The sequence below is a fragment of the Agrilus planipennis genome, unplaced genomic scaffold (genome assembly GCF_000699045.2).
Source record: "Agrilus planipennis isolate EAB-ADULT unplaced genomic scaffold, Apla_2.0 scaffold204, whole genome shotgun sequence".
NCBI classification, from domain to species: domain Eukaryota; kingdom Metazoa; phylum Arthropoda; class Insecta; order Coleoptera; family Buprestidae; genus Agrilus; species Agrilus planipennis.
The window spans coordinates 257701-282922 of NW_020438921.1; the positions used below are offsets into that span (position 1 = coordinate 257701).

The 25222-nt window shown below is 33.6% G+C and overlaps 1 protein-coding gene across 1 annotated transcript in view; it reads left to right on the plus strand.

Annotated features, from left to right (window-relative positions):
• Positions 1 to 6072: 6072 nt before the first annotated feature.
• Positions 6073 to 25222, plus strand: part of LOC108741478 (sodium-dependent nutrient amino acid transporter 1-like) — a gene marked incomplete in the record, with an annotated part of 34318 nt that continues 15168 nt past the window's right edge. Inside the window, 1 exon segment of the mRNA XM_025973829.1 lies at positions 6073 to 6623. Coding sequence (XP_025829614.1) covers positions 6429 to 6623 — 195 coding nt within the window.

Consider the following 25222-nt stretch of genomic DNA (forward strand, 5'->3'; position numbering starts at 1 on the left):
GTCGGAGCTGTCTGCGACGCGCTGATGAGATCCAAAAAGATCGGATCGCGATCCGCGTCTGGCAGTTTCAACAGAATACAGACCACTTCGAATTATTTTATAATTACATTTATTGCATATCTCCAAGCCCCCCCCCAGACTCAACTGCTATTCTCCTATTTAGCGCCTCTGTCCCTTTCATAACTCTCCCTCCTCAACCCTTCCACCTCTTCTAACTGTCTTCTTCCAAATACTGGTATCTAAACTCTACGATAACCCTCTCTTCACTCCCTTCCAATATCTTTATAAAGTATTTAATCCCCCCATCCCTTTAATCTTACCACTCACTTGTGCTTTATTACCCCTCCGTGCCCCTTGACGCCTTTAAATTATTTTATCACTGCGTCCTTCCTTGCTTCCCTTAAACTGCTCTCTATACTCAAATCTTTGTTTTTGTGCTCTTCGATTTCCTTTCTTCCACCCCTATCCAATTCGCTAACGTTTGCCTTCAAAACATTTTTAAACCCCATAAACGTCCCTGCCTCAAATATAACCCAGTTACAAATACAAAATAATTTGCTTTTTACGTCATCATCCTTATCTTCTCTCCCCGTTTCACTTAATAATATTATACGTTATCTCCTCACAAACTCCCAAAAACCTGTCACATTCCAAGCCAACACCTTTACATTCAATATAAATTTGAAATCATTTACCCACTACAAACTACCTCATTAATTTGACTTCAAATTAATATTGCATATTAATCCACTATTAAGTAACTAACAATGTCATAGGATTTCATACCTTTACATTCATTAAAAACTTCCCTGTTTGTTATTACCACCTCACATACCTTTTTATCCCCCAGAAATATCCGTACATTTTACGATTTCTTCCTTTCTCTGTCCCCATTTCCATACTTATTATTATCTTCTTGTAATCAACATTAACCGATTTATCCGCATTTTTTCTCTCCTCTTTTCTCATTCGTACTAGCCTCTTCTGCATTCTTCACTTTTCCACAATCATATCATCTGTTATTACACGTATTCTCTTCCCACACTTCTTCATTTTCATCCCTTATACTTTCTCTTTGACTTTCCATACTTCCTTTACTTCTACCTTCAGCTGCATCTTCTCATTTGTAAATCTTTCCAACTCTCAGTTCTATTTGTCTTTCTCCAACTCTATATCAAAAATCATCAGATGTTTTCTTTCTTCCATTTGTTTCTTATCCAATTCCATTTCTAACTCCTTATTCTTCCCATTACTTCTACTTTCAAGTTGTTGTTTTCCACTTTTAACCATTTCTTTTTTATTTGCTCCATTTTACATAGGTACTAACTCTTCATGCCTTTGTCTCTCTTCCATTTCTTTTCTTTCATTCTCTTTTAATTCACTCTTTTTCTTTTAAGTAATAATCCAACTACTCACTTATCCTATTACTTTCTCCTTTATTCTTATGTAGTAGGTATGTCTTTATTTAGATCCTTATAGTCTGTTTTTTCTATGATTTCCTTTAAAGTTCCGCATTTTTTTTCTTAATTTCTTCTTTCTCTTTATTTTTCATCAAAATTTGCCAACACAATTCATATACTAAAATACTCTTTGCCTTATTTGATAAAATAAATTTTTGTATTAAATTTTTTTATTATGACATATTCTCCGCTATGTCCAAGTCGACCCCTCGGAGGCCACACTAGCAGATTAATACTAAAAACTTAATATCATTCACTTCAAAAGGCATTAAGAGAACTCTTAAAACAAGAAGTTCTGTATTCTATTTAGAGATTATAATGTCTTCATTTCACCACTCACAAACCAAATCATCGGAAGGTTTTAGTAATTTCAGTCGTATACAATAACCAATTATACCTAATTTAAATGACTTAAAACTATTGACTTTTTAACTTCATAAACTTGTTTATAAATCACTCAGAATTGACCCATATTTGTGTTGTTTCCTTGAACACCCTGTATAAATATACGTTGGTCTTCTAATGGTTTTGTTAGCATAAGTAATTACCGCTTCCTCCTACAAGTAGTGTGTCATTATTGAGTATTTATTTGTGCAAAAAAGTACAAACCTTTTAGATAATCATGCGTATCATTGACACATGTAAGTGCATGTTGTAATAATAATTGTGAATCAATGATGAAATTTGCGTAGTTGTGAATAATTTGTCGAAAATGGCACATGGTGTTTTGCAACAGAGTTGTAGGTAAATGAGCGTTCCTTTTTTTCTGCTCCATCGGAGCGAAATCACTGCAAATGCAATTCTTTAAAGACAATCGATATTTTTAAACGTGGAAAAACGTAAAATACTATTTAAGGTTAATAAAACTTTTCTTTTCTTTTTAATAGTATTTGATAAAACATTCCAATGTTAATTATTTGTGGTACTGTTAGCAAAAATGTAAAACTTTTAACTTCTATCAATTGCAATTCGATTTACCCCGTATTCATAATTACAATACCCCTGTAACTTTTGACACTATCCGTCGTCCCCTTCCTAAATATCTATACCATAATTTCTTAGAAAATACCACAAATGGCGCGGTAAACGCCATCTGTAGTACGATGCTACATTTTAGGATTACGTATGCTCCAACAAGGTCCATTTAAACATATGGATATCTACTTGCTAAAACGAATCCCGGCGTAGCTAACCTCAACGTGATAGGCACGTTACCATAATCGAATAAAGTAATTCGAAGTGGTCTGTATTCTGTCGAAACTGCCAGACACGGATCGCGATTTCGATCTTTTTGGATTTCATCAGCGCGGCGTAGGCAGCTTCGGCAGAACACAGACCAACTTTTACCTGCTGTCTTAACAGTGCGTTTCAGAATATACTACAAACGGCACAGTGAAACGCAGTTTTTTGTCTAGTTCGAAAATAAAAAGCTACTTAAGGTAGTCCGGTCGAGATTTAATTCTAAAATCAGTGCTTGAATAAAAGGTTATAAAATAAACTAATTATTATTTTAAAATTACAAGAAGAAAACTAATAATTTTACGCACAATAGATTTAACAAGATAACCTATTAAAATGTGTTACTGCATAACAAATAATTTCATCTCTACAGTTATTAGTCATGCATCTACTAGAACCGTTAAGATGAATCTAAATCACCTTAATTTAAAAATAAAATGAATACAATTAATATAAAAAAGTTATTCATATTCTTCATATACAAGTGCAAGCTGCTAAACTGATTACCATAAGAATCATGTAAACATTGTACTATAAATAGCTGCTAATAAAGTTAGCCCCTTTCGTGCCCTCCAACCCTGAACTCTGGCTCTGAATGATTGAAAACAGTCTTGATGCCTCCGAAATTATTTAAATCCACGAAGTTTGGATATGTACTACACAACCCTGACTCTCGCTACGCGGTGGAAGTACATGATATCATTGTCAGCCCCTACTATTGAACTATATGCCACCATCAAAGCAGTAGTTATTCGTTGCTGGGAATTTCTCAAGAATTGGGCAATGGGAAACCCATATAATTTCTGCATCAGCTTCGGCGGCACCACAATACCGGGCAATCTACTGCGAAGTATTTGGTTAAATCGTCTCCCTTTAATATTTAAATCANAATTTTTCACACACAAGCCTTGCTATATGAGCTCTCAAAGCATATAAAAATTATACGGCTTAAATGTGAAGTTGGGTGCAAAAGAATACAATTAAATCCTCTGTCGGGAAAAAACGAAATGACTTTCCGAACAACTCATTAATTTCAAATTAAGCATTAAATTGTAATAAGAAATTATATTAATATAAATTTGAAAAAATGTACCTTGAGATGAAACATCAAGTGGAAAATACTCATTCGAATGTAATTATAAATATTCCGTTCTTCTAGTTATTTATTATTTCTCTTGGGATACGTAACCTCCACGTCTGTTATTTTATTGCAACACTTATATTAAACGATGATGCCTAAATAATTAAACTGATAATACAATGATAAGCCGTATAATTATCTGTACAATTTATCAAATAAATAATCATTGTTAAAATGATTGTAAGGTTTCGAAAGTATTCGTCTTATGTTTACCATTCTTACAACATGGATCTTTGACGTTTAATATTGAAATTACATAATTTATTGTGTGTGTGTTCTTTAATTACCTAATAATCAGATTTTTAACTTAATAAGTACGTACCTACCCGTTACAAATATTGATGAATGTTTTAGAATGGCTGCATTTGTGTACTTATAAAGAAGGTTCATTCTTAATTTGAAGTTGAGATTTTCTCAACATGTTTATTTTTGAGACAAACGAAATGTAGGGATTGTTAGGAACATATTTCGCATACGGTTATCTCCCGCTATATCATCATGCCTCTAGCATAAGTCGAATTTCCCCGTAATTTGTATAACAAAAGAATTTTGTGACCTTTATAAGATCCTATCACATAATGGTTAGAAAAGTATTTCCAGCAATTTACAGGAGTCATTTTAAGTAATCATTTTACAGACAAAAAACACTCAAAAATAAAAGTTTGCTCACCTACACGGAGAAAATGGAAAAGGAAAATTTACCTAAATATTAAAGGGATATTTACAATTTATCCCACTATCACGTTGCTTCGTAAGCTAAAATAATAGAAAGTATAATTTGGACCCAAATTTGTAAAATAGGTATTTTAGTTGATATTACAAATTTAATTGTAATAATTAAGAAAAGTGAAGTAATTTTTAAGCCCGCGGCTTCGCTCGCAGAAATTAATATTATTTCTCCATAAAACCTTTTAATCTACAATTCACCCTTACAACGTTTTAATTGTATGTAATGTCGCCATCTTAGATTTCAAATACAAACGTAACAACAACAGTTCATCCTTAAGGGTTGGTTTTTAAAAATTGCCAAAACACGTATTTGCTTAATTTCAACAATGAACAACTTTCGAGTAAATCCGAGTACAAATAAAATATACCTACCCCATGGGAACGTTGCAACGTCTTTTCATTTGATTAATAATATCAAACAACATATATACGAAGTTTCAAGTAAATTCAATATATGTTCCATTTAAACATTGCAACTCCTCTTCATCACTCCTCCTCCCCAACAGAGATTGAATTTTTGTTATACCATTTTTAACAAATGAACGGCTAGACTGATGCTTTGACTAATAAATTTTTTGCGTTGCGTTTTATTACTCCATGTCAGTTGCGCTTTCTTATACCATCGAACAAAATAATTCGAAGTGGTCTGTATTCTGTCGAAACTGCCAGACGCGTATCGCGATTTCGATCTTTTTGGATATCATCAGCGCGTCGTAGGCAGCTCCGACAGAACACAGACCAACTTTTACCTGCTGTCTTAACAGCGCGTTTTAGGTTTCTTATACCATGTTTTATGTCAAGTTCCACGGGAACGGGAAAAAAAGTATTCTGTCTTTCTCCTGGTTCTAAGGTACCTCTCCACAAATTGTTAGCGAAATCGGTTCAGCCGTTCTTGAGTTATAAATAGTGTAACTAACACGACTTTCTTTTATATATATATAGATGTCAAAATTGAGATTATTACAAGTTACCTAATAAATTCTATTATTCTACGGTAAATTTAGTCATTTGTCATAAAAATTTAGTTTTCTTCGTGTAGATGAAATTGTAAGCGAGTTTCGGTGTCTGTGCGCTGTTTCAGCGCTTCTCAATTTTTCTATAATGAGAGCCGTTATGGGTGCACCTCAAGGTAGGAGACAAGCACGATAATCTTGAATCTAAATAAACCCGGAGCAACCCCCTTGGTTTTACGATAAACCTTCAGTTGTCATCATTTGAATCATCAAACAATCTGTTGAAATGTAAATAGAAAGTCTCTGTTGTTACTAAATAAATAAATTTTGCAAGAAGATTCAATTTTAATTAAATCAACTTTTGTTATGCAACAATCTATTCATTGGGTACATAATTTAGTTTAGAAATTACTTGAGCATTCCTCATAGCCAACACCCATTCAATTGTGATGTATATGTACGGAAAACATTATAGTTTTAAATCAAACCTGGAAGTTGTATGATAATTACTTCATTAAATACTGCGAAGCTTTTTCAGCTTGGCATTGCGTGCTCGTGCCATTCAGCGATTCCATTTAACTTAATTCACATCAGTTACGTTTACACTCTGTTGATTTCTGACGGCAGACCACACTTTGCTTTTGATACCTGCCTTACGTTAGTCTCGAACCGCAGCTTGTGTCAAAAACAATTATTTTGCATAAAACAAGTTTTCGGAATCATCAGGAAAAAAAAATGGCAACAATACTTTGGTACCAACGTACAAAATCGGACAAAATAACGCGCTTTTTTTCAGCACGACTGTGAAATGTTTTCATGTTTCATTTGGTCAGTGCTGTTGGAAGTTTTGTGATGAACGTTGCTAATTAAAAGTGAGAAAAGGCGAATGATTACTAAGTGTTAGTTATGACACTTTATTATCACGAGTGCCAGTGTTACGAGTGTAAAGGTGGCGATTTACAGTTTATATTTGGCTACCCTCTATATCCTCCTCATCTCTATTTACGAAGAAGTTCCAAGTTTAATAATTGTAGCAACAAGTTAAAAAGAGTTGCGAAAAAATTCGATCATTTCACAGTGAAAACCATCAGGTTGTGTAAAGTAAGTATGCAATATTTTAACCAGATTTTTCCGCGACTTCAAGGACCCGCGTTCGATTCCCGGCTAGGGCATGACGGCAGCAACAATTTTTTCTCGTTAATTTGAGGTTATCTGTGTTGGTAAAAATTAATAGTCATTAATGTTTCGAAATAAATACAATTATAATAACCAATTAATAATTTAAAAAAAATTATATAGTATTACTCCTGACAACCTCTTGTTCACATCTTTAAAGTCTTATCGAAATCGGCTATGCCGTTTCGAGGATTAGCCCGTACAGACAAACAAAAACTTTTATAAATAATAATGATGTTAAATAGAAACAATTATTTCAATATTACAGTGTCTGTGGACACTTTAATTTTGTTTATATGTATAGATGTAATGTAACCGTTACATCTCAATTTTTTTAGTACAACCCTTGTTTGGCCTCAATAGCATAATTTTGAAACATCATTTTTTAGATGAAATATCTGCACTGTAATATTATAGAGGTAGATAATAACATAAAAATAAGCTACTTAAATTGTAATGATATAAATGACTGCCTTTTATTAACTGAGATTAATTTTTTTATTTCGTGGGCATCATTTTTTATTGTTTCGTCTTAAATGTTATAAAAAAATCACGTATGTTTTGCAGAAACTCGGGATTTCGTGAAACGCAATTTGAGAAACGCTGTATCTGATGACTATTTACTTTTCCCTTTACATAAGATGTTGATTGTAACACGTATGTTTCAACAAAAAATTTACTTACATATTTGTTTAATACATTACCAAGAATAAATTAATTATTATAATACGTGTTTATGGTATAGATACCGTAAACTGGCCATTTGCGTAATACTTATTTGTATGTTGTTATACAATATTATACATAATTTTCTCTGTAAATGATATTAATTGCACATGCATAATGATATCAGAACAAATATTATAAACTAATTAATTCTGTCCGTAAAACGCACATGTAGGGCATTAAAATTGCATTAGGTGACAAATGTGAAGTACGCATAATGTTTGTTTTCCTAAAAAAAGCTATTGATTTTTAATTAGTTCTCTTTTAATATTCGGCAATTGCACTAATTTTAAAGGCAATTATGTTTGAAAATAATAATAGCACCTACAAGAAACTTCAGAATGATTCGTTTTTTATTGAAATTTTAAAGTTTTTTCGGTATTTATTATAAAAGGAAGTAAAACAAAACTTATCTATCGTTTGAAAGATATTGTAATGATATGTAGAAGTGCATGATATGAAAATCATTAGTATAAAAATTATTGCATTTATTTTGATAAGAAACAAGTTAAATTTCGACCTTGCACCAATGGAGAGAGGCACACTTCAAAGGTAAATTTAAAAAAATAAGGAAACTTCAAAAATGAAGTTGTCGTATTTTTTAAAAAAAGGTCTTCCCTTTCCAAAAATCCAATGGATGCTAGTAGAAAAATTACCTGAGATGTAACTCTTGTCGGAGAGAATCCGAGGGTAAGAAGCTAGCCCATAAAAAGGCAAACGTTGCAATTATGTTAAATTGAAAATTTTCAGTTATTTCCATGTTTGTATCAGACAGACGACCAAGTGAGTGATTTTCCTGCAAAATTATTTACAGACTAACTAAAAGCAGTTTATTTTGGCTATAACATATCTTTAGGGTGTATGTATATGCCACCAACTTAACAGACGAATTTAAGAATTTAAATCCACCCACTTTTTCCAATTGATTAACACCAATCCAAATCCGTCAAAGTTTGCTGTCTTTATTTATTGTTTCTGATTAAACGAAAACACCTTGGAAAATTCCATCTTTCAATGAAATCTTCTAATGGTCAAATTTAATTAACACCACCATTGCAATCTACAAGGAGACCTTAATCGTTCACACGTAAAATGGTTACAAAGTTATATTCAAACTATGTAAACTTAAACTAAATCTGAATTGCAAGAGTCTACATTGAGCAAAATCTAATGACGGATTATTAGTTGTCTATATCTATACAATTCCTTGTTTGTATGTTTCCTTAAACATTTCATATAGTTCCAGGATATTCATATCTTTTAATTTACATTGATCTCCTTGCTATATTTCACACATCTGTTATCGTTTTCTACAATTTTAAATCTAACAATGCAATTTTGAACCGTTTTGTCCACGGTTAACTGAGTGACAGACAAACATACAAATCTATAAGCACTAGAACCGGTCGATGTAAATCAATTACGTTTACGTCATTAATATCTATAGGCTGTACGAGCTAGTACCGGAAGGTAATAATAACAATGCGTTTAATTCGTATAATACGCTCGAAAATGCATAAACTAGGAATATATATCGGTGCGGAATCCCAACGACACCATGTTGTCGGTGTGTATCGGACTTTACAGTAACGTTAAACTACGGGTAAGGAAAAATGGTCACCGAATACAAAAGTTATACGGTGCATGAGCGAAAAGGCATTATTTGATGAACGTGTAGATATTACAACCACGTCTATTTGAAAATATACCTACTAAAAACTATTCTAACCTTAAAATCTTTTGAACAAAGCCTAACACCCCTTTAAAAAACTTTAAATTGCATTTATTATTTATAATTTAAGTTATATTCCTGACTGTTAATTTTAAAGTTTATTGTTTATATGAAAAGATGACTAAAGATATTTGTATGGATTTCCCTATACTACGTCGCATTTTTTAAAAGATGATGCCGCCCTTTGACAATTGCATCTAATCAATCCCTATGGTCGGTTCTGATTTCGCCACTAATCTATAGGATTTCGTATGTGGTAGGGAACTCTAAAAACTGATTTCGCCCTGTATATTTTACCTGCTCATGCTTTAACAAGCATGAGCAGAAATAATATGATTTTCGTTTTTGTCTTCAGTTACTATTACAAACAGATAGTTAACGCATTATTAGAAAAGACCTTTAACAGTTGGATAACTGAGAAAAATACCGGATCGCGTTTTAACAAAAAAAAAAACAATAGACATTTTTTTGCTTTGATGGAATATTATGGATTAACATCGACATAATAAAACACAACAATAATTCAAAATAAAAAAAAATTGCTTGTTTTAATTAGTGGCTGTATACCTAGGCATAAAAAGCACGAAGTATTATTACCATTATGCTTGAATGACAATTGCAATAAATAAACTTCAATAAACTTGCTGCTGACAATTTTAATTTATAAAAGTATAAGTTTAGGATATCCGAAAACAACACATATCCGAAATGTTTTATTCGTTAATTAACAGACCTTTATGTTCATCTCCGATATCGCTGAAATTTAAGTGTTTCTTACGATTACTTCACCACGCTGAGCAAAAATATACATACAGGCTGTCTCAAAACTCTGTGTATATAGAGCAATCATAGGTTCCTGAAATCAAAATTGAACTAAACTATTCTAATATATACCAAACTGATTCGTTTGACCGAGAGAGGGCGCCAAAGGTACAAAAAATTGTTTCTGTTCCATTACTGGAAAACGCTTAGTATGATTTCGATATATTTTAATACATAAAACATGTTTCGAAAACTACTAATTACTCGTCAATTAACATAACATACAACAAGTACAAAATTAGGTGCTCCTACCCTTAAATTGTTTGAAACCTTATTAAAGGGTAGAATAAGTGCGTCAATCATTTTTTTTAGAAAGGTTCCTATATCTTTGCGTCATTTTTAGTTATTAAACAATAAAATCTACAACAGGTTCAAAGAAAAAAGTTCCTCTATCGATATTTTCTGACAAAAGAACAGGAATTACCCTTAAGTAGATCAAGTATCGGTAAGTAATTTTTAGGCTTGATTTCTTATCCCGATAATTTTTTTATGGAATTATTTCTTCTTTACCTATACATTTTTTATCTTAATAAAAAGTCGTATCTGTAACAGTTGTGGACGAAAAAATACGTTGAGTACGCGCATAATCAACTTTTTGTATCTGATGGTGCATTTTAAAACTTGGCTGTCTGATAATCACAAAGTATATTTCTTCAAACATCAAGAAAAGATTTAAAATCTATTGTGGCCATATACTGTTGTTTGTAGGCCTCTAGCAGTAGGAAGGTTCATATAGCCAAATCCTTATTCTTAAATTTTAATAGATGGAGACACAACAGCAGTATGTCAACTATTCTGAAAGTGATTATCTCTTTTTTTTTTAATCATATATTTTGTAGAATTAGCATTCTTGACAAAAATGGCTCCAAAAAATGTTTTTATTATATTAGTTTTGGGTTAGGTTAGGTTAGTTTCTTGCTTAGTATTTTTTTCATCTCGCATCCCCTGATCCTCCACCGATCCGTCCTCACTTAAAACCACTTTTAATAGTGCACAAAGTCAAAATAATTAACTGGTTTATTGTTAAACAACATACAAAATGATGCATGCTTCAGTATGTTACCATTAAATTGTAACGAATGAATTGTCTGGTAGTTTTTTAAACACATAAATGTTGTTAATTTTATAAATTCATTGTGCAACGATAATATAGAAGAGAGAGAGAGGAGGTCATGAGGATGTAAATTATTTCTCACTCACTCTCTCATTATTTTAGGAACCAACTACGTATAATTTTTTCATTTAATAAGGGAAATTCAAAATAACTAAAGAAATTTTCATTTATCTGTAAAACGGTCAAGTTATTTACCAACTTACGGAAAATTTTACTTCAACACAAAAAGTCAACACAAATTGCATTTCTTTAGTTTATGGTCTAACAAATTTAATTAATCTAGAACTGTTTTTTACTGTAAACAATTAATCTACTATCTCAAGAAAAATACAAAAAATACCCATAGACAAAAGTATTCAAACTATCTATTTAAATTTCTTCTCAACTCAAGACGGAAACCATAAACTTGTGTGCTACCTTGTCAAGGTTAAATGGTTGCGTTTGTAAGTTTTAATCTACTTTTTGCGCTAAAATTATCTTGCTTTTAAATAAATTTTTGTTTAAATGTCACTAAAACAGGTATTACACACCTAAAAACCAATGAAATTTTGAATATCTGCCTTTTTATGTATATATTTAGTCATTAAAAATTAATATCCAATTTTGTTTTAATCTTCCATAATAGCGAATTTGAACTTTTTTAATTGTTTAAGACTTTAAACGATTGGTACCATATTGAACGTAATGACGGTAATTAATTCCTTAAATTAATTAAACACATGACGTGTTTTATGAGCATATAATTCTCAAAAACAAAGATTAAACGAATACGTAAATACAAATCGCATTTTTATTCTTACATATCAGCATTCATACATTCGGGATTATTATTTCAATTCTTTTTCTTTATTAACATTAAAAGACGAAAAAGTACATGTATATTTTTGTTGTTTTTTTTTTTTTTAATACATTACATTACTAATTTTTCATTACTTACTATTATGCTGTATGAATTAATGATTTTACATCTTAAATTTTTGGCACATGTCAAAACCGAATTATTATTAATTCAAATAACCGATGATAATGCTTTTACATCAAAAGGTCAAACATTGATATTGGTTAACCAAATAAACTGTTGATTGCCAATATTTTGACTTTAATTGTGCATTTAATTTAAAGTAAAGGGAAGAAACAGGAGCTCAATGTTAAAATATCTGAAAGAAATTTTCCTATTTTTTGAGATATACAGTCAAACTTGGGTAAGCGAGAATTCAAGGGACCCGAATATTATTCTCACTCATACAGTTTTGTCATTTATAGAGGTTAATAAAAATCGAACATAAACATGATGCTAGAGGGTTAAGGAATAGGTATATAATACATAAGAATATACACATTTGGCTATAAATAGGTACTTATTTTCTTTATTTAAAGAAATCAGTTAATTTTTTCTGAGTATCCTTTTTACAATTTTGAATATGTTTTTCAAAATCATAAATTCTATCAAAAATAATTGAGAGATCACTCACGAAATCACTTTAATTTTTCGCTTCAACATTTTGAGGGAACAACGTCAACGTACTTTCTCCAATGATTGTTATAAACTGAAACTAAATGTTGAGGATGCGTACCACGAGCAGGCAGAAACAAGCGCACAAGTGTGCTGCAGATGTCTAGTACTATAAATAGTCTCACTTACAGAGGTCTAGAAACCGAGCGGCATGGCCTAGAGGCCTAGACCATTGCTTAGCATTCGGGAGGACGCCGGTTCGATTCCGGGTCCGTCTGCCTTGGTCCAAGTTTTTTCTGTGGTTTCCTTGGATCACCTAGGCAAATGCTGGGGCAGTAATATTCCACAGATAATCTTTCACTCTCTTCTGTCTTCATTTCGTCCGTCTCATCTTTCTCACCCGAACCACCACCCACCCATTCCCACGATTCCTGAAAGCAGGCTGAAGAGGGCCTTCCGCCCTACCTTCCGACATAGTCCGGAGGGAGTGCCCGCCCACCAGCATTACTGGCTGGTGGGAATGAAACGCCCAAAGAAAAGTTTAGAGGTCTAGAACCGAGCGGCATGGCCTAGAGGCCTAGACCATTGCTTAGCATTCGGGAGGACGCCGGTTCGATTCCGGGTATGTCCGTTTGCCTTGGTCCAAGTTTTTCTGTGGTTTCCTTGGACCACTTAGGCAAATGCTGAGGCAGTAATATTCCACAGATAATCTTCCATTCTCTTCTGTCTTCATTTCGTCCGTCTCAACTTTCTCACCCAAACCACCACCCACCCATTCCACGATTCCTGAAAGCAGGCTGAAGAGGGCCTTCCGCCTTACCTTCCGGCATAGTTCCGAGGGACTGCCCGCCCACAAGCATCACTGGCTGGTGGGAATGAAACACCCAAAAGTTTTTTTTTTTTGAAGTCTAGAGCAAAAAAACTGTCACTTACAGAGGTCTAGAAGTGAAAAATGACTCTCTCTAAAAGAGGTACTTACACTGTCACTCTTAGGGGTTTTCGGGATTGAAAATGACAGGACCTGACTATTTTGTCTCTTATAGAGTTTTCTCATTTATCCAGTTTTCGCTTATGCAGGTTCGACTGTACATAGTTTCATTTACATTCAAAATTTTTATGAAAAACGAAAACGTAGGATTTCATTTAAATGACGAGACAGGCGTAGGAAAGACGCCCAGTTAATGAGTGAAATAAACTTCAAAAAAAAAAAAAAAGTTGAATGTTTCATTCCCACCAGCCAGTAAGGTGGGTGGGCAGTCCCTCCGGACTACGCCGGAAGGTAGGGTGGAAGGCCCTCTTCAGCCTGCTTTCAGGAATCGTGGGAATGGGTGGGTGGTGGTTCGGGTGAGAAAGTTGTGACGGACGAAATGAAGACAGAAAAGAATGAAAGATTATCTGTGGAGTATTACTGCCTCAGCATTTGCCTAAGTGGTCCAAGGAAACCACAGAAAAACTTGGATCAAGGCAGACGGACCCGGAATCGAACCGGTGTCCTCCCAAATGCTACGCAATGGTCTAAACCTCTAGGCCATGCCGCTCGGTTAAACTTCAGCTTCATTTTTAAGCATATATAGAATCAGTCCTAAGACTGGTTCGACATGCACCTCCACTCCTTCCTATCCTGAGCTAATCTTCTCATTTCCCCGAGACTAGAACAACGCACATGTACGATATGTTTATATTTATACTTATAATCCATATTTTTTTTTGTGTTTATATAGACAAAGCCTTGTTGAATATAAATTACTAACTACTAATCAAAGAACCCATAGATAAATAACCTTCTAAATAAGTACCTGCAGCTATTTATTTCGAAATAGAACATTTACTTACTTTGCAGTGGTTGGCACGTAAACCTAGTTTTCAATTTTTTGAAATCCTCGAGATATTTCCAAGAGGCAAGGTCGACAAATATTATATTTATCTGTTCTCAGAACACGCTTGGTGTTTTTTTTAATTATATATTGCTGTCAGGAGTATATTTTAAATTTTAATAAAAAAAAATTTGATATTTATTTTTTACTAGATTTCGTTCGCGTTGATGCCCTAAATACGTGTCAAGCATCATTCACGACTACATAAAACGAATTTTTCATTCCTTCGCAAACCGTATTTTTTTTACAGAATTGGTACCGTATGTCTCTTTTATGTACCCGTGACATTGTGACTACAAAAATTCGTAATAGGTTTTACCCCCGGCTTCGCTCGTGTTGATGTCCTAAATACGAGGGTGGATTGATAAGTTTCCGGCCTGACCAAGAAAAACAAGGTTTTTAAAAATTTTTTTTTTTTATTTCTCAACATAATCTCCTCCAAGGCTGATACATTTCTCATAGCGGTGTTCCAGTCTATTAATGCCATCTCTATAGACTGATTCGTCAAGCTCCTCAAAATAACCATTTACAGCTTCGATTACTTCTTCATTGTCCGCAAATCTCTTACCGCCAAGCCATTTTTTGAGATTAGGGAACAGAAAATAGTCACTCGGGGCTAGGTCTGGAGAGTAAGGAGGGTGCGGCATCAATTCAAACTTTAGATCGTTGATTTTAGCCGTCGCAACGATTGACGTGTGCGCTGGTGCGTTATCGTGATGAAACAAGATTTTTTTCTTCGCCAGATGAGGTCGTTTAATTTTCACCTCGTGGCTCAAACGTTGCAATAAGTCTGCGTAGTATTGACCAGTGATAGTATTACCCTTTGCAAGGTAATCAATGTATATAATACCTCTTGCATCCCAAAAAACAGTAGCCATAACCTTGTTCGCCGAAAAAATTGTTTTTGCCTTCTTTGGAGTTGGTTCCCCTGGTCCAATCCACTGTTTAGACTGTTCTTTGGTTTCAGGAGTGTAGTGGTGGACCCACGTTTCGTCAACGGTTACGAATCGACGCAAAAATTCGCTTGGATTACGCTTATACAATGACAAATTTGCGGTAGAAATGTTTTTTCGAATCAATTTTTGGTCGACTGTTAGCAAACGCGGCACCCATCTTGCACAGAGCTTTTCCATATGCAAATGTTGGTGCAAAATATGTTGCACACGTTCATATGACATCTTACAGGTCTCAGCTATCTCACGCACTTTCAATCTGCGGTCTCCCAGCACTATTTGATGAATTTTTTCGATCATATCTGGAGTTGTGACCTCAACGGGGCGTCCTGAGCGAGGCCCATCAGAGGTGCTCACACGACCCTTTTTAAACTCGGAAACCCACTGCTTAACGGTTGAATATGACGGGGAGGATGTCCCCAGTGTTGAGTCCATCTCTTTTTTAATTTCCTTCGGCGTTAACCCCTTCAAATAAAAGTATTTGATGACAGCACGATTTTCCTGCTTTTCCATTTTTACGAAAACCACAGAGGCGTCTTGTTCAGCGTGCTGTCAAACCTACACTAGCAAGGAGATCGGGCTGAAACTATAGCTACAAGCTATCCAAGGATGGTACTATAGAATGTCACCTCAAGGTAGGCCTAGTGGCGTCATCTCTTGGTTAGGCCGGAAACTTATCAATCCACCCTCGTACATGTCAAAGAACATCGACGACCACATAAAACTGATTTTTGCTATCCCTACATTTAAAACGACAACCAAAAGAGTATCTGTCTGCAGTTAGTGCCCTTTTAATGTAAGTTTATGAACTCCTACTTTGTACATTCCAAAAATTTATATGAGACAGGATGTGAGCGTTTTCAATTTTTAAGGGTAAATAATTACAGAAACCATTATGTAATTAAATTCTTAGGGTTTTATATAAAAAAGGGGTAATTGTTAACAATATATTAAGACCCACGGCAGGAAAGAGTGGAAAATGGGTGAGAAGGGTGGTATTGACCGTATACAATAATACATACTTGTTTTTAGATAGTAACATAGCCTAACACTAACTAAACCTAAGCAAATCTAACAAAAAGTTTTTGTAATTTTGAGTTATTTTTGTTCTTCCAATGTATGAATTAAAGCCAATAGGTGGTCAAAAGTTTCTATTGCAGGGACGTGGTGTATCATTGAGTTCTTGGCACAGGGCAGAACGGTCAATAAGGAGTATTACCTGTAGGTTAGGTTAGGTTAGGTTAGGTTAGGTAAGGAGTATTACCTGTAGGTTATTCATAATTTGCGCGAAGCAATCCACCCAAAATGCCCAAATTTGTGGAAGAACAAAAGTTGGCTTTTGCATCATAATAACGACACATCGTTGCTTGGGCGCGAATTTTTGACCAAAAACAACACACTAATAATGCCGCATCCAGCGTATTCCCCAGAGCTAGCCCTCTATGACCTTTTCTTGTTCCCGAAACTGAAAAGGCCTATGAAAGGACGACGCTGTGCTACGATTGAGGATATAAAGACGGCATCGAAGGAGGAGCTGAACAAGATCACAAAAAATGATTTTTTGAAGTGCTTCGAGGATTGGAAAAAACCTTGGCATAAGTGTGAGGATTACGTTGAAGGGGGCAAAATAGATATTTATCATCATCATCATAAAGTCGTCGGTTCTAAGACTGGTTGGATATGCAGATACAGTGTAAACGTCACTCGATTTAACGACAAACTCCTTAAAACGTCGAAATTGCTTGACTTTGGTTGGTTTACATAGTTTTCTATACAATATTACACTCTATATAGCGTCACGCTCACTCTATTTAACGACAGGAATGTGGCATTATAAGTCATTAAGAAGTACTTTCTAAATTGCCGAAATCGATAAGAACTGCAGCTGTGTACGTTGTTGAAGAAGACGATTCTGTTCCTCCACCAAGCATCAAACAAGCACTTGATGCAGCGAAACTATTAGAAAAATACTTTTTATATAATCAAATTGATCCAGCAGTATCTCAAGATATGAGTAAGATACGCAATAAAATACAATTAAAATATTGGACCAGCAAAAAACATCAGACGAAGATTACAGGCTATACGCAATGTATGAATAATAATGTTCGTGTGCAAAATGTGTACTATATTGGTAAATGCATATTATTATAGAATATTAATATGTACGAGGGTGGATTGATAAGTTTCCGGCCTAACCAAGAGATGACGCCACTAGGCCTACCTTGAGGTGACATTCTATAGTACCATCCTTGGATAGCTTGTAGCTATAGTTTCAGCCCGATCTCCTTGCTAGTGTAGGTTTGACAGCACGCTGAACAAGACGCCTCTGTGGTTTTCGTAAAAATGGAAAAGCAGGAAAATCGTGCTGTCATCAAATACTTTTATTTGAAGGGGTTAACGCCGAAGGAAATTAAAAAAGAGATGGACTCAACACTGGGGACATCCTCCCCGTCATATTCAACCGTTAAGCAGTGGGTTTCCGAGTTTAAAAAGGGTCGTGTGAGCACCTCTGATGGGCCTCGCTCAGGACGCCCCGTTGAGGTCACAACTCCAGATATGATCGAAAAAATTCATCAAATAGTGCTGGGAGACCGCAGATTGAAAGTGCGTGAGATAGCTGAGACCTGTAAGATGTCATATGAACGTGTGCAACATATTTTGCACCAACATTTGCATATGGAAAAGCTCTGTGCAAGATGGGTGCCGCGTTTGCTAACAGTCGACCAAAAATTGATTCGAAAAAACATTTCTACCGCAAATTTGTCATTGTATAAGCGTAATCCAAGCGAATTTTTGCGTCGATTCGTAACCGTTGACGAAACGTGGGTCCACCACTACACTCCTGAAACCAAAGAACAGTCTAAACAGTGGATTGGACCAGGGGAACCAACTCCAAAGAAGGCAAAAACAATTTTTTCGGCGAACAAGGTTATGGCTACTGTTTTTTGGGATGCAAGAGGTATTATATACATTGATTACCTTGCAAAGGGTAATACTATCACTGGTCAATACTACGCAGACTTATTGCAACGTTTGAGCCACGAGGTGAAAATTAAACGACCTCATCTGGCGAAGAAAAAAATCTTGTTTCATCACGATAACGCACCAGCGCACACGTCAATCGTTGCGACGGCTAAAATCAACGATCTAAAGTTTGAATTGATGCCGCACCCTCCTTACTCTCCAGACCTAGCCCCGAGTGACTATTTTCTGTTCCCTAATCTCAAAAAATGGCTTGGCGGTAAGAGATTTGCGGACAATGAAGAAGTAATCGAAGCTGTAAATGGTTATTTTGAGGAGCTTGACGAATCAGTCTATAGAGATGGCATTAATAGACTGGAACACCGCTATGAGAAATGTATCAGCCTTGGAGGAGATTATGTTGAGAAATAAAAAAAAAAAATTTTTAAAAACCTTGTTTTTCTTGGTCAGACCGGAAACTTATCAATCCACCCTCGTATAATATCTTTTATTTCTCTCCATTTAACGACCACTCTTTATAACGCCGAAAAATGTTCAGTCCCTTAAGTATCGTTGTATAGAGTTAACACTGTATATGGAATAGATATTCATGAATAAATAAACAATTTTTGAAAAAACACAAAATTTGCGATACTTTTTGAGCAGACCTCGTATTAAGTTAATTCACACAAATAAAGTTTTAAGTACAACACACAGCGCCACTACCTATGTTAATTTCTAATTATGCATTTTATTCTCAATCAATCGTTGTATTCGCACCTGTCTATGCCTTACAATTGGCTACCTCGTCTCTTTATCCAGTCTTAATACAGTTGTCGTACTAGGTTAAAACTTATACATCGAATATTTCCATAATCGTGCCGTTGCAAGGTTCTTTGGCGGCCTTTAGTTTTATCGTGACAATCGGCGAGCTCAGAAGAATGTTTACGCCGGTCATCTTTTTCAATAAACTTGAAAACAAAACCAGTCGAATTTAGTTTCGCGTGCTCGCTAATTGGGTGTTGACGAAATAGACATGTTTAAAACGTGATAGTTATCTGCAAATAATACTTGAGGTATTTGCACCTTGGTTTATTGTACTTTTGTTTGACAAGTTTTTTTTTTTTTAATTTCTGTGTAGATGAACAACAATGTGATGTATTGTCTCGCTTACACCTAAAGTGCTTGTGACCAGTTTTCCAAAACGCGTTTTTTAACAGCAATTAATTTTTTAATGCAAAATCAGGGTGATTATAAGGGCACTGATGGTGAGTATTTTCAAATGTTTTTAAAGATGGAAAGTATTAGTACCTACTAATAAAATAGTTATGGAATTTGTATAAATAACTCCGAGGTTAATTGTTTGAATGTTATGGATTTTTTTTAAGTAATTAATATTCTAGTAATCTCTGACGAGTTAAAAACTGAGTAAGCATTTGAAAAACATGAAAAACAGAAATCGAATAAGTTATTTAAAGCTTTAATTAAAAAAAAATTAGGAATTTGGTCAGGATAGAACAGTTTTCAGAGGAAAAATGGCGACAAAGAAATGCTTAATTTTCATGTTCAGTGATCATTTTGCCTTACCTGTATATAACTTCTACAAGTATGGCGAAAATGTTCTTGTCCAGCACCCTCAACTGTAACAACTCCTACTGTAACGTACCGACCTGCATTTCAGCACTAGTTGAAGACCCTGTTAAGTACCTTCTTTGACTATTGGTCTGATTTATTGCAAATCATTCATTCACATATAAGTAGTATCTATAGGTACCGAAAAATATTTTTATAAGGTTATTTTAGAAATTACTAAATATNTTCACGACGTGTTTGTAACTCGCGCTAAATTTTAATAAATACAGCTTCGACCTGAGTGTTAAAAAGAATTTTAATGTTAAAAATGATCACAATTGCAATTTAATTAAGTAATTAATCAGAGCACACTTTATCTACTAGAATCTTCAACAGCTTCTTTATTTGCTGTAACTAATTAATTGAATAATTTGCTTACATACTAGAGACTGTAACTGAACTATTTAAAGTTATTTCAAGTTTCGTAATTATTACAATTCAATTTGTAATATCAACTAAAGTAACTAGTAAATTTATTTCTGCTGGGATTTCATTTTTCGAAATTCGGGTCCAAATTTTAATTTTTATTATTTTCGCTTACGAAGCAACGGGCTAGTGGAATAAATTGTAAATATTGCTTTAATATTTAGGTAAATTTTCGTTTTTCATTTTCTCCGTGTGTAATCAAAAGTTGATGTAAATCAATTTGGATAAACGTGAAATGAATATTATTTGATTTGAAAGCAAATATGAAGATAATTAAATTTTAATTTTAGAAATTACTACATAAAAACCGCAGCCTCGCTCACATTGTTGTTACCCAGCGAAACATGTACAAAATAAAAAGATGTTGTTTTCATAACAATGTTAATATATGTAGGTATTAATAATTCGTTACCTTGCAATAAAAATGCTTAGCTACCATAAAATAAATATTTCATTTAATCTTCGAGTGATGGCGTACAGAAATGTCTGCAACATTTACGTGTCTAAGGAATCATTTCTTATTGTTAGGTAATAGAGATTGTCTGTTTTATGGCTATTGTTTTTTGTCGTCTTTAATTAGATAATAAAGTCATTATTATATTATTACAATGTGCAAGATGTGTTAATACATTGTTGATATGTACAATAATTAAAAAAAGAAAACTTTTCTATCTACGTATAAAGCATATAGAAACTAATTATCTTTTTTCATATTAATAATTATGTCTTATCATACTACTTAGGTGACTTATAAGGTGTTGTTTATGATGGTCATTTTGAAGTGGTTGTAAAGTATGTGAGATTATTCTAAACAATGACAACAATAAACAATTAATAGCTAGTTAAAAACTTAAAATAGAAGCATATCACGGGGAACGACATAGACAATTAATAATGTAAAATAAAAAGATATACGCGATAATGGTAAGGGCAAGGCTAAAAGGAGGTGAAATTTACCAAACCTCGTAAATTTTATATGGGTTTTTTATTAAACAAATAAATTTGCTTGTAAAAGGCATAACTTAAATATACTCATGTATATCATATCATATCATATCATAAGAATAAGTTAAAAAAATCCTACTGAAACAACAAGGGTATGTTAATTTTCCAACATTTTTTTTTTAATTTTCCACTGTTGAGATATAACACATCCAATTAAAAAATAATCATTAAAATATGTACATAATTGGCGAAACATTACATAACATACACAAAAAAAGACCAATTAAGAATCTTTCCTCCTTTGAAAACGGTGGAGAAGCTGGAAAATATGTATATATACATCTATAAAAAGAATCGTCACTTAATGTTTATAGCTTCATAAGATGATTAAATACTTTTATAATTGGTTGGCTTATTGCTTATATGTATACTTGTATACCTATTGTAAGTTTCTAAGTAGGAATAATTCCTTTAAAAATTTCCTCATCAGTAAACAACAATTAATATTTTCGGGAAATTAAGCGGCTTTTGATTTATTGTTTATTTTTATTAGGTACGTATATTTGTATATAAATGAGATCATTTAAATGTATTGCCTGTGTATAAAAAATAATTATCAAACATTAATATTGAACCAACTTAATTCATCCCACTACATTTTTTTTTTCATGGAAGAGGAGGGATTTTCAAAAGACACCCAGCCGTCCGTACGACTGGGTAGTGTCGGATTCCCGAGGAAGAAGTCCTCGGGCCTATCGACTAAAATCCCTTTACCTCAGGCCGTTCTGGGACCAACTAAGGTCCTCTTCAGCCGATCCCACTATACAGATTACCTCAAGTTAATGAGATAAAACTGTTTGTTACTGTTGTCACTGCCCCGCCGGGAATTGAACCCGAACAACTTTCTTAAAGTATTGATATTAATTAATAAAAGAAGTACCCGATACAATAGGCTACATAATATCTAATTTACCTGTGTTTCGTCTATAAATTCACCATATTCTTTAGATCAAGAGCATCGCAAAGGTCTTTTAGGCTTTTTATCGTCGTTATAGCATCAAGTCTCTCCTCTTTAATGATGAATCTGGTTGAATTTTTGACTATTTTAAGTAGACTGAATTTTTTTCAATTGAAGCTGCCGAAAAGCTCGCTGTAAATATTAGATAACAAAGACGAAAAGCTTCCCCAATAGCTATTTTATATTTAGCAGCTAACTTCATGATGCCTTGCATAGAAGAGCATATATCAAACAATATCTCTCATTGCATAAGGAGCGCTTAGAACTTAGGTATGTGATCATATGGATACAGCAGAATAAATTTTTCAATGTTTTCACTTAATAATAGTATTATTTTTGACTAAAAAGCTTGTAAGAATGTTTAATGTTGCATTTAAACGTTCTACAACCATTTTGAGTTTATCTCGTAAAAAATTTGTAGCTTTATCTTAAACACTTATTATAATTTCTATAAAAGCTCGCTGCATTAGATTCATTAAACTCACAGTGATCAACTTTGCTGGAAGTCTTTGTTTTCGTTGATATCTGAAAATCGTGTTGTAGATTAATTTTATCTTTTGTAGCAAAAATTCTGGCATTTCTTATTAAGTTAAGAATTAAATTTTCCTATTACTTTATGGAAATTAGGAATTCTCTAGGTCTATTAATAATGTTTACTGTGTTTACAATGTTCAATTATTTATTTCTTTTTTATACCGTTTTTAAAACCAATTTTTTGAGAGGGTAAAAAGATTTTAATTGTTTGTCTAAAATGGATGATTCTGAGCCGTCTTCCAAAATATTTATTGTCTCTGAAGTACCTTGCATGTTTGGATTTATGGTTAAATATTGGTTGCCCAACATCATTACTCAATGACGCCTTACATAACATTATAATGGGTCTGGACAAGCTTGATATATCTACATATGTATGTCTATGTCGAATATTAGATTATTTTTTTTGTAAAAAGTACGTACAACACTAAACAAGTGTCGATGGAGGCATTAACGTGAAGGGATAGGAGATAAAATTGAAAATCGGAAATAGCAATTGTTGCGTCGCGTAGTTTGAAAGGTTAAGAATGACCTTGTTAGACATTAAGGAAAGAAGAGGGTGAAAAATCGACAATTTCAAATAAAACCTAGTGTATCCTAACCCCTCTTTTTTATGAGATTCTAAGTCTAGTAAGTTGGAAATCGTCGTCCTCATGTAATTGTTTCGGTAATTGCTGACCAAAAGATTAACAACAACAGATTTTTACAAAAATTTTTAATTTTTTGCACTGTAACGAAATTGTGATGACGGTTTCTCTCATCCTTATTTATAGCACGTATCTAAGAAATTATTTGATCCACACAAAGTTTTTTTTACTATCAGTTGCTTATTGTTACGTTAGTTGCAGAGATTAGCAGCTTCGTTAGAAAAAGTTAGTACCTATCTCGAGTACCTAATGTCATTCTAGGGAGACTTTCGTAATAATGGAAACTTTACACAACAATTTTAACTTTTATGAATTATTATTCGAATACCAATAATTTTTGCGTGACAAACTTGTTAAGAAACCGTTATACCGTTTTACGTTTTAATTTGTTTTAAATCGTTGATATGTAAAGCAGCTATATACTTCGGTTTGTTATTTCCATTAATGCGTATCTTTTTGTCTTAACTAACTTTCTAGATATCTTTCATTTCTATGTAGTATTTAAACTAATTACAGACATGCGGTATGCATAGTTAATAATAACCATAAAGTATGCGTCCATGTAATAACTATCTAGCTGATGTAAAATATAATATGTAAAGGTCATATTCGTAATATTATCAACCTGATACAAGATACCCATGAACGATTTTAAAACAAGCACCCGTTTTCATCGATTCATTGTAGCCAGTTTAATCATTCTAAAAAACTAAGCATAAATATCGTGTAGAAAGGGCAACCTATAATAACATTAATAAAGTATCTTTTAATTAATTTGTTCATTTTTTTTAGAATTTATATCATTATTATATTCATCAGTTGAACAACAATACTCTTTTTTATCCTCAGTGTAACGAGAAAGTTTTTCGTTTCATCTAAGCGGTGGAGATCGAACATACCGGTCTCGAGTGGCGCCTTCCATGGGGTAGCACGACGCGTAGGAGAACTGCTGGGTTTGCAAGCGCGCCAAAATGCCGGTTTTAAAATGGTCCGCGTTACATCAGCCAATTTTCACATTTTCTCGAAACTAAAGTATCCCACGTGTATATTTGTTTCAATTTGATTTTGCCGGTTTTGGATTGTAAAGTCAAAATTGTAAATCATTTACTGTATTATTTATTATTGGAACAATAAATCTACTGACCCGTATACCTACCACAAGGGAGAGAAAGATACCCTTATCTTTCTCGGCTGATCGCAGGTAACGAACACTGTTGGCACTTGACACTATACAATTTGTGCATCTTTCTTTCTATTTAAACAGTTTGTGTGTCTCTCTTTTATTACTTGTCAACGCTACTCTAATTTATTTAAGATTCATGAAACAATCGGCAACATAGTTATAAACGAGAGACAAACCTTACAAAGTGTTTAAATAGAGAGAAAGATGCCCAAATCTTATAAAATACCAGCAGGGTTCGTTATCTTTCTCTTCCTTGTCGTAGGTATACTAGTTAGTAGATTGTTCCATTAATAAATAATAGATTAAAATATTTACAATTTTGACTTCACAATCTGAAGCCGGTAAAGTTAAACTGAAGCCACTATTGCAAATAGTAATCTGAAAGAGAAAGACCTAAATCTCTATCGCTCTTTATTCCCGTTGCTACTTCTAGGATCTCTCTAGCTATCCCTTTGTGATTTTGATCATTAATATTTTGAGTTACCAAAGATTAGTTATTAC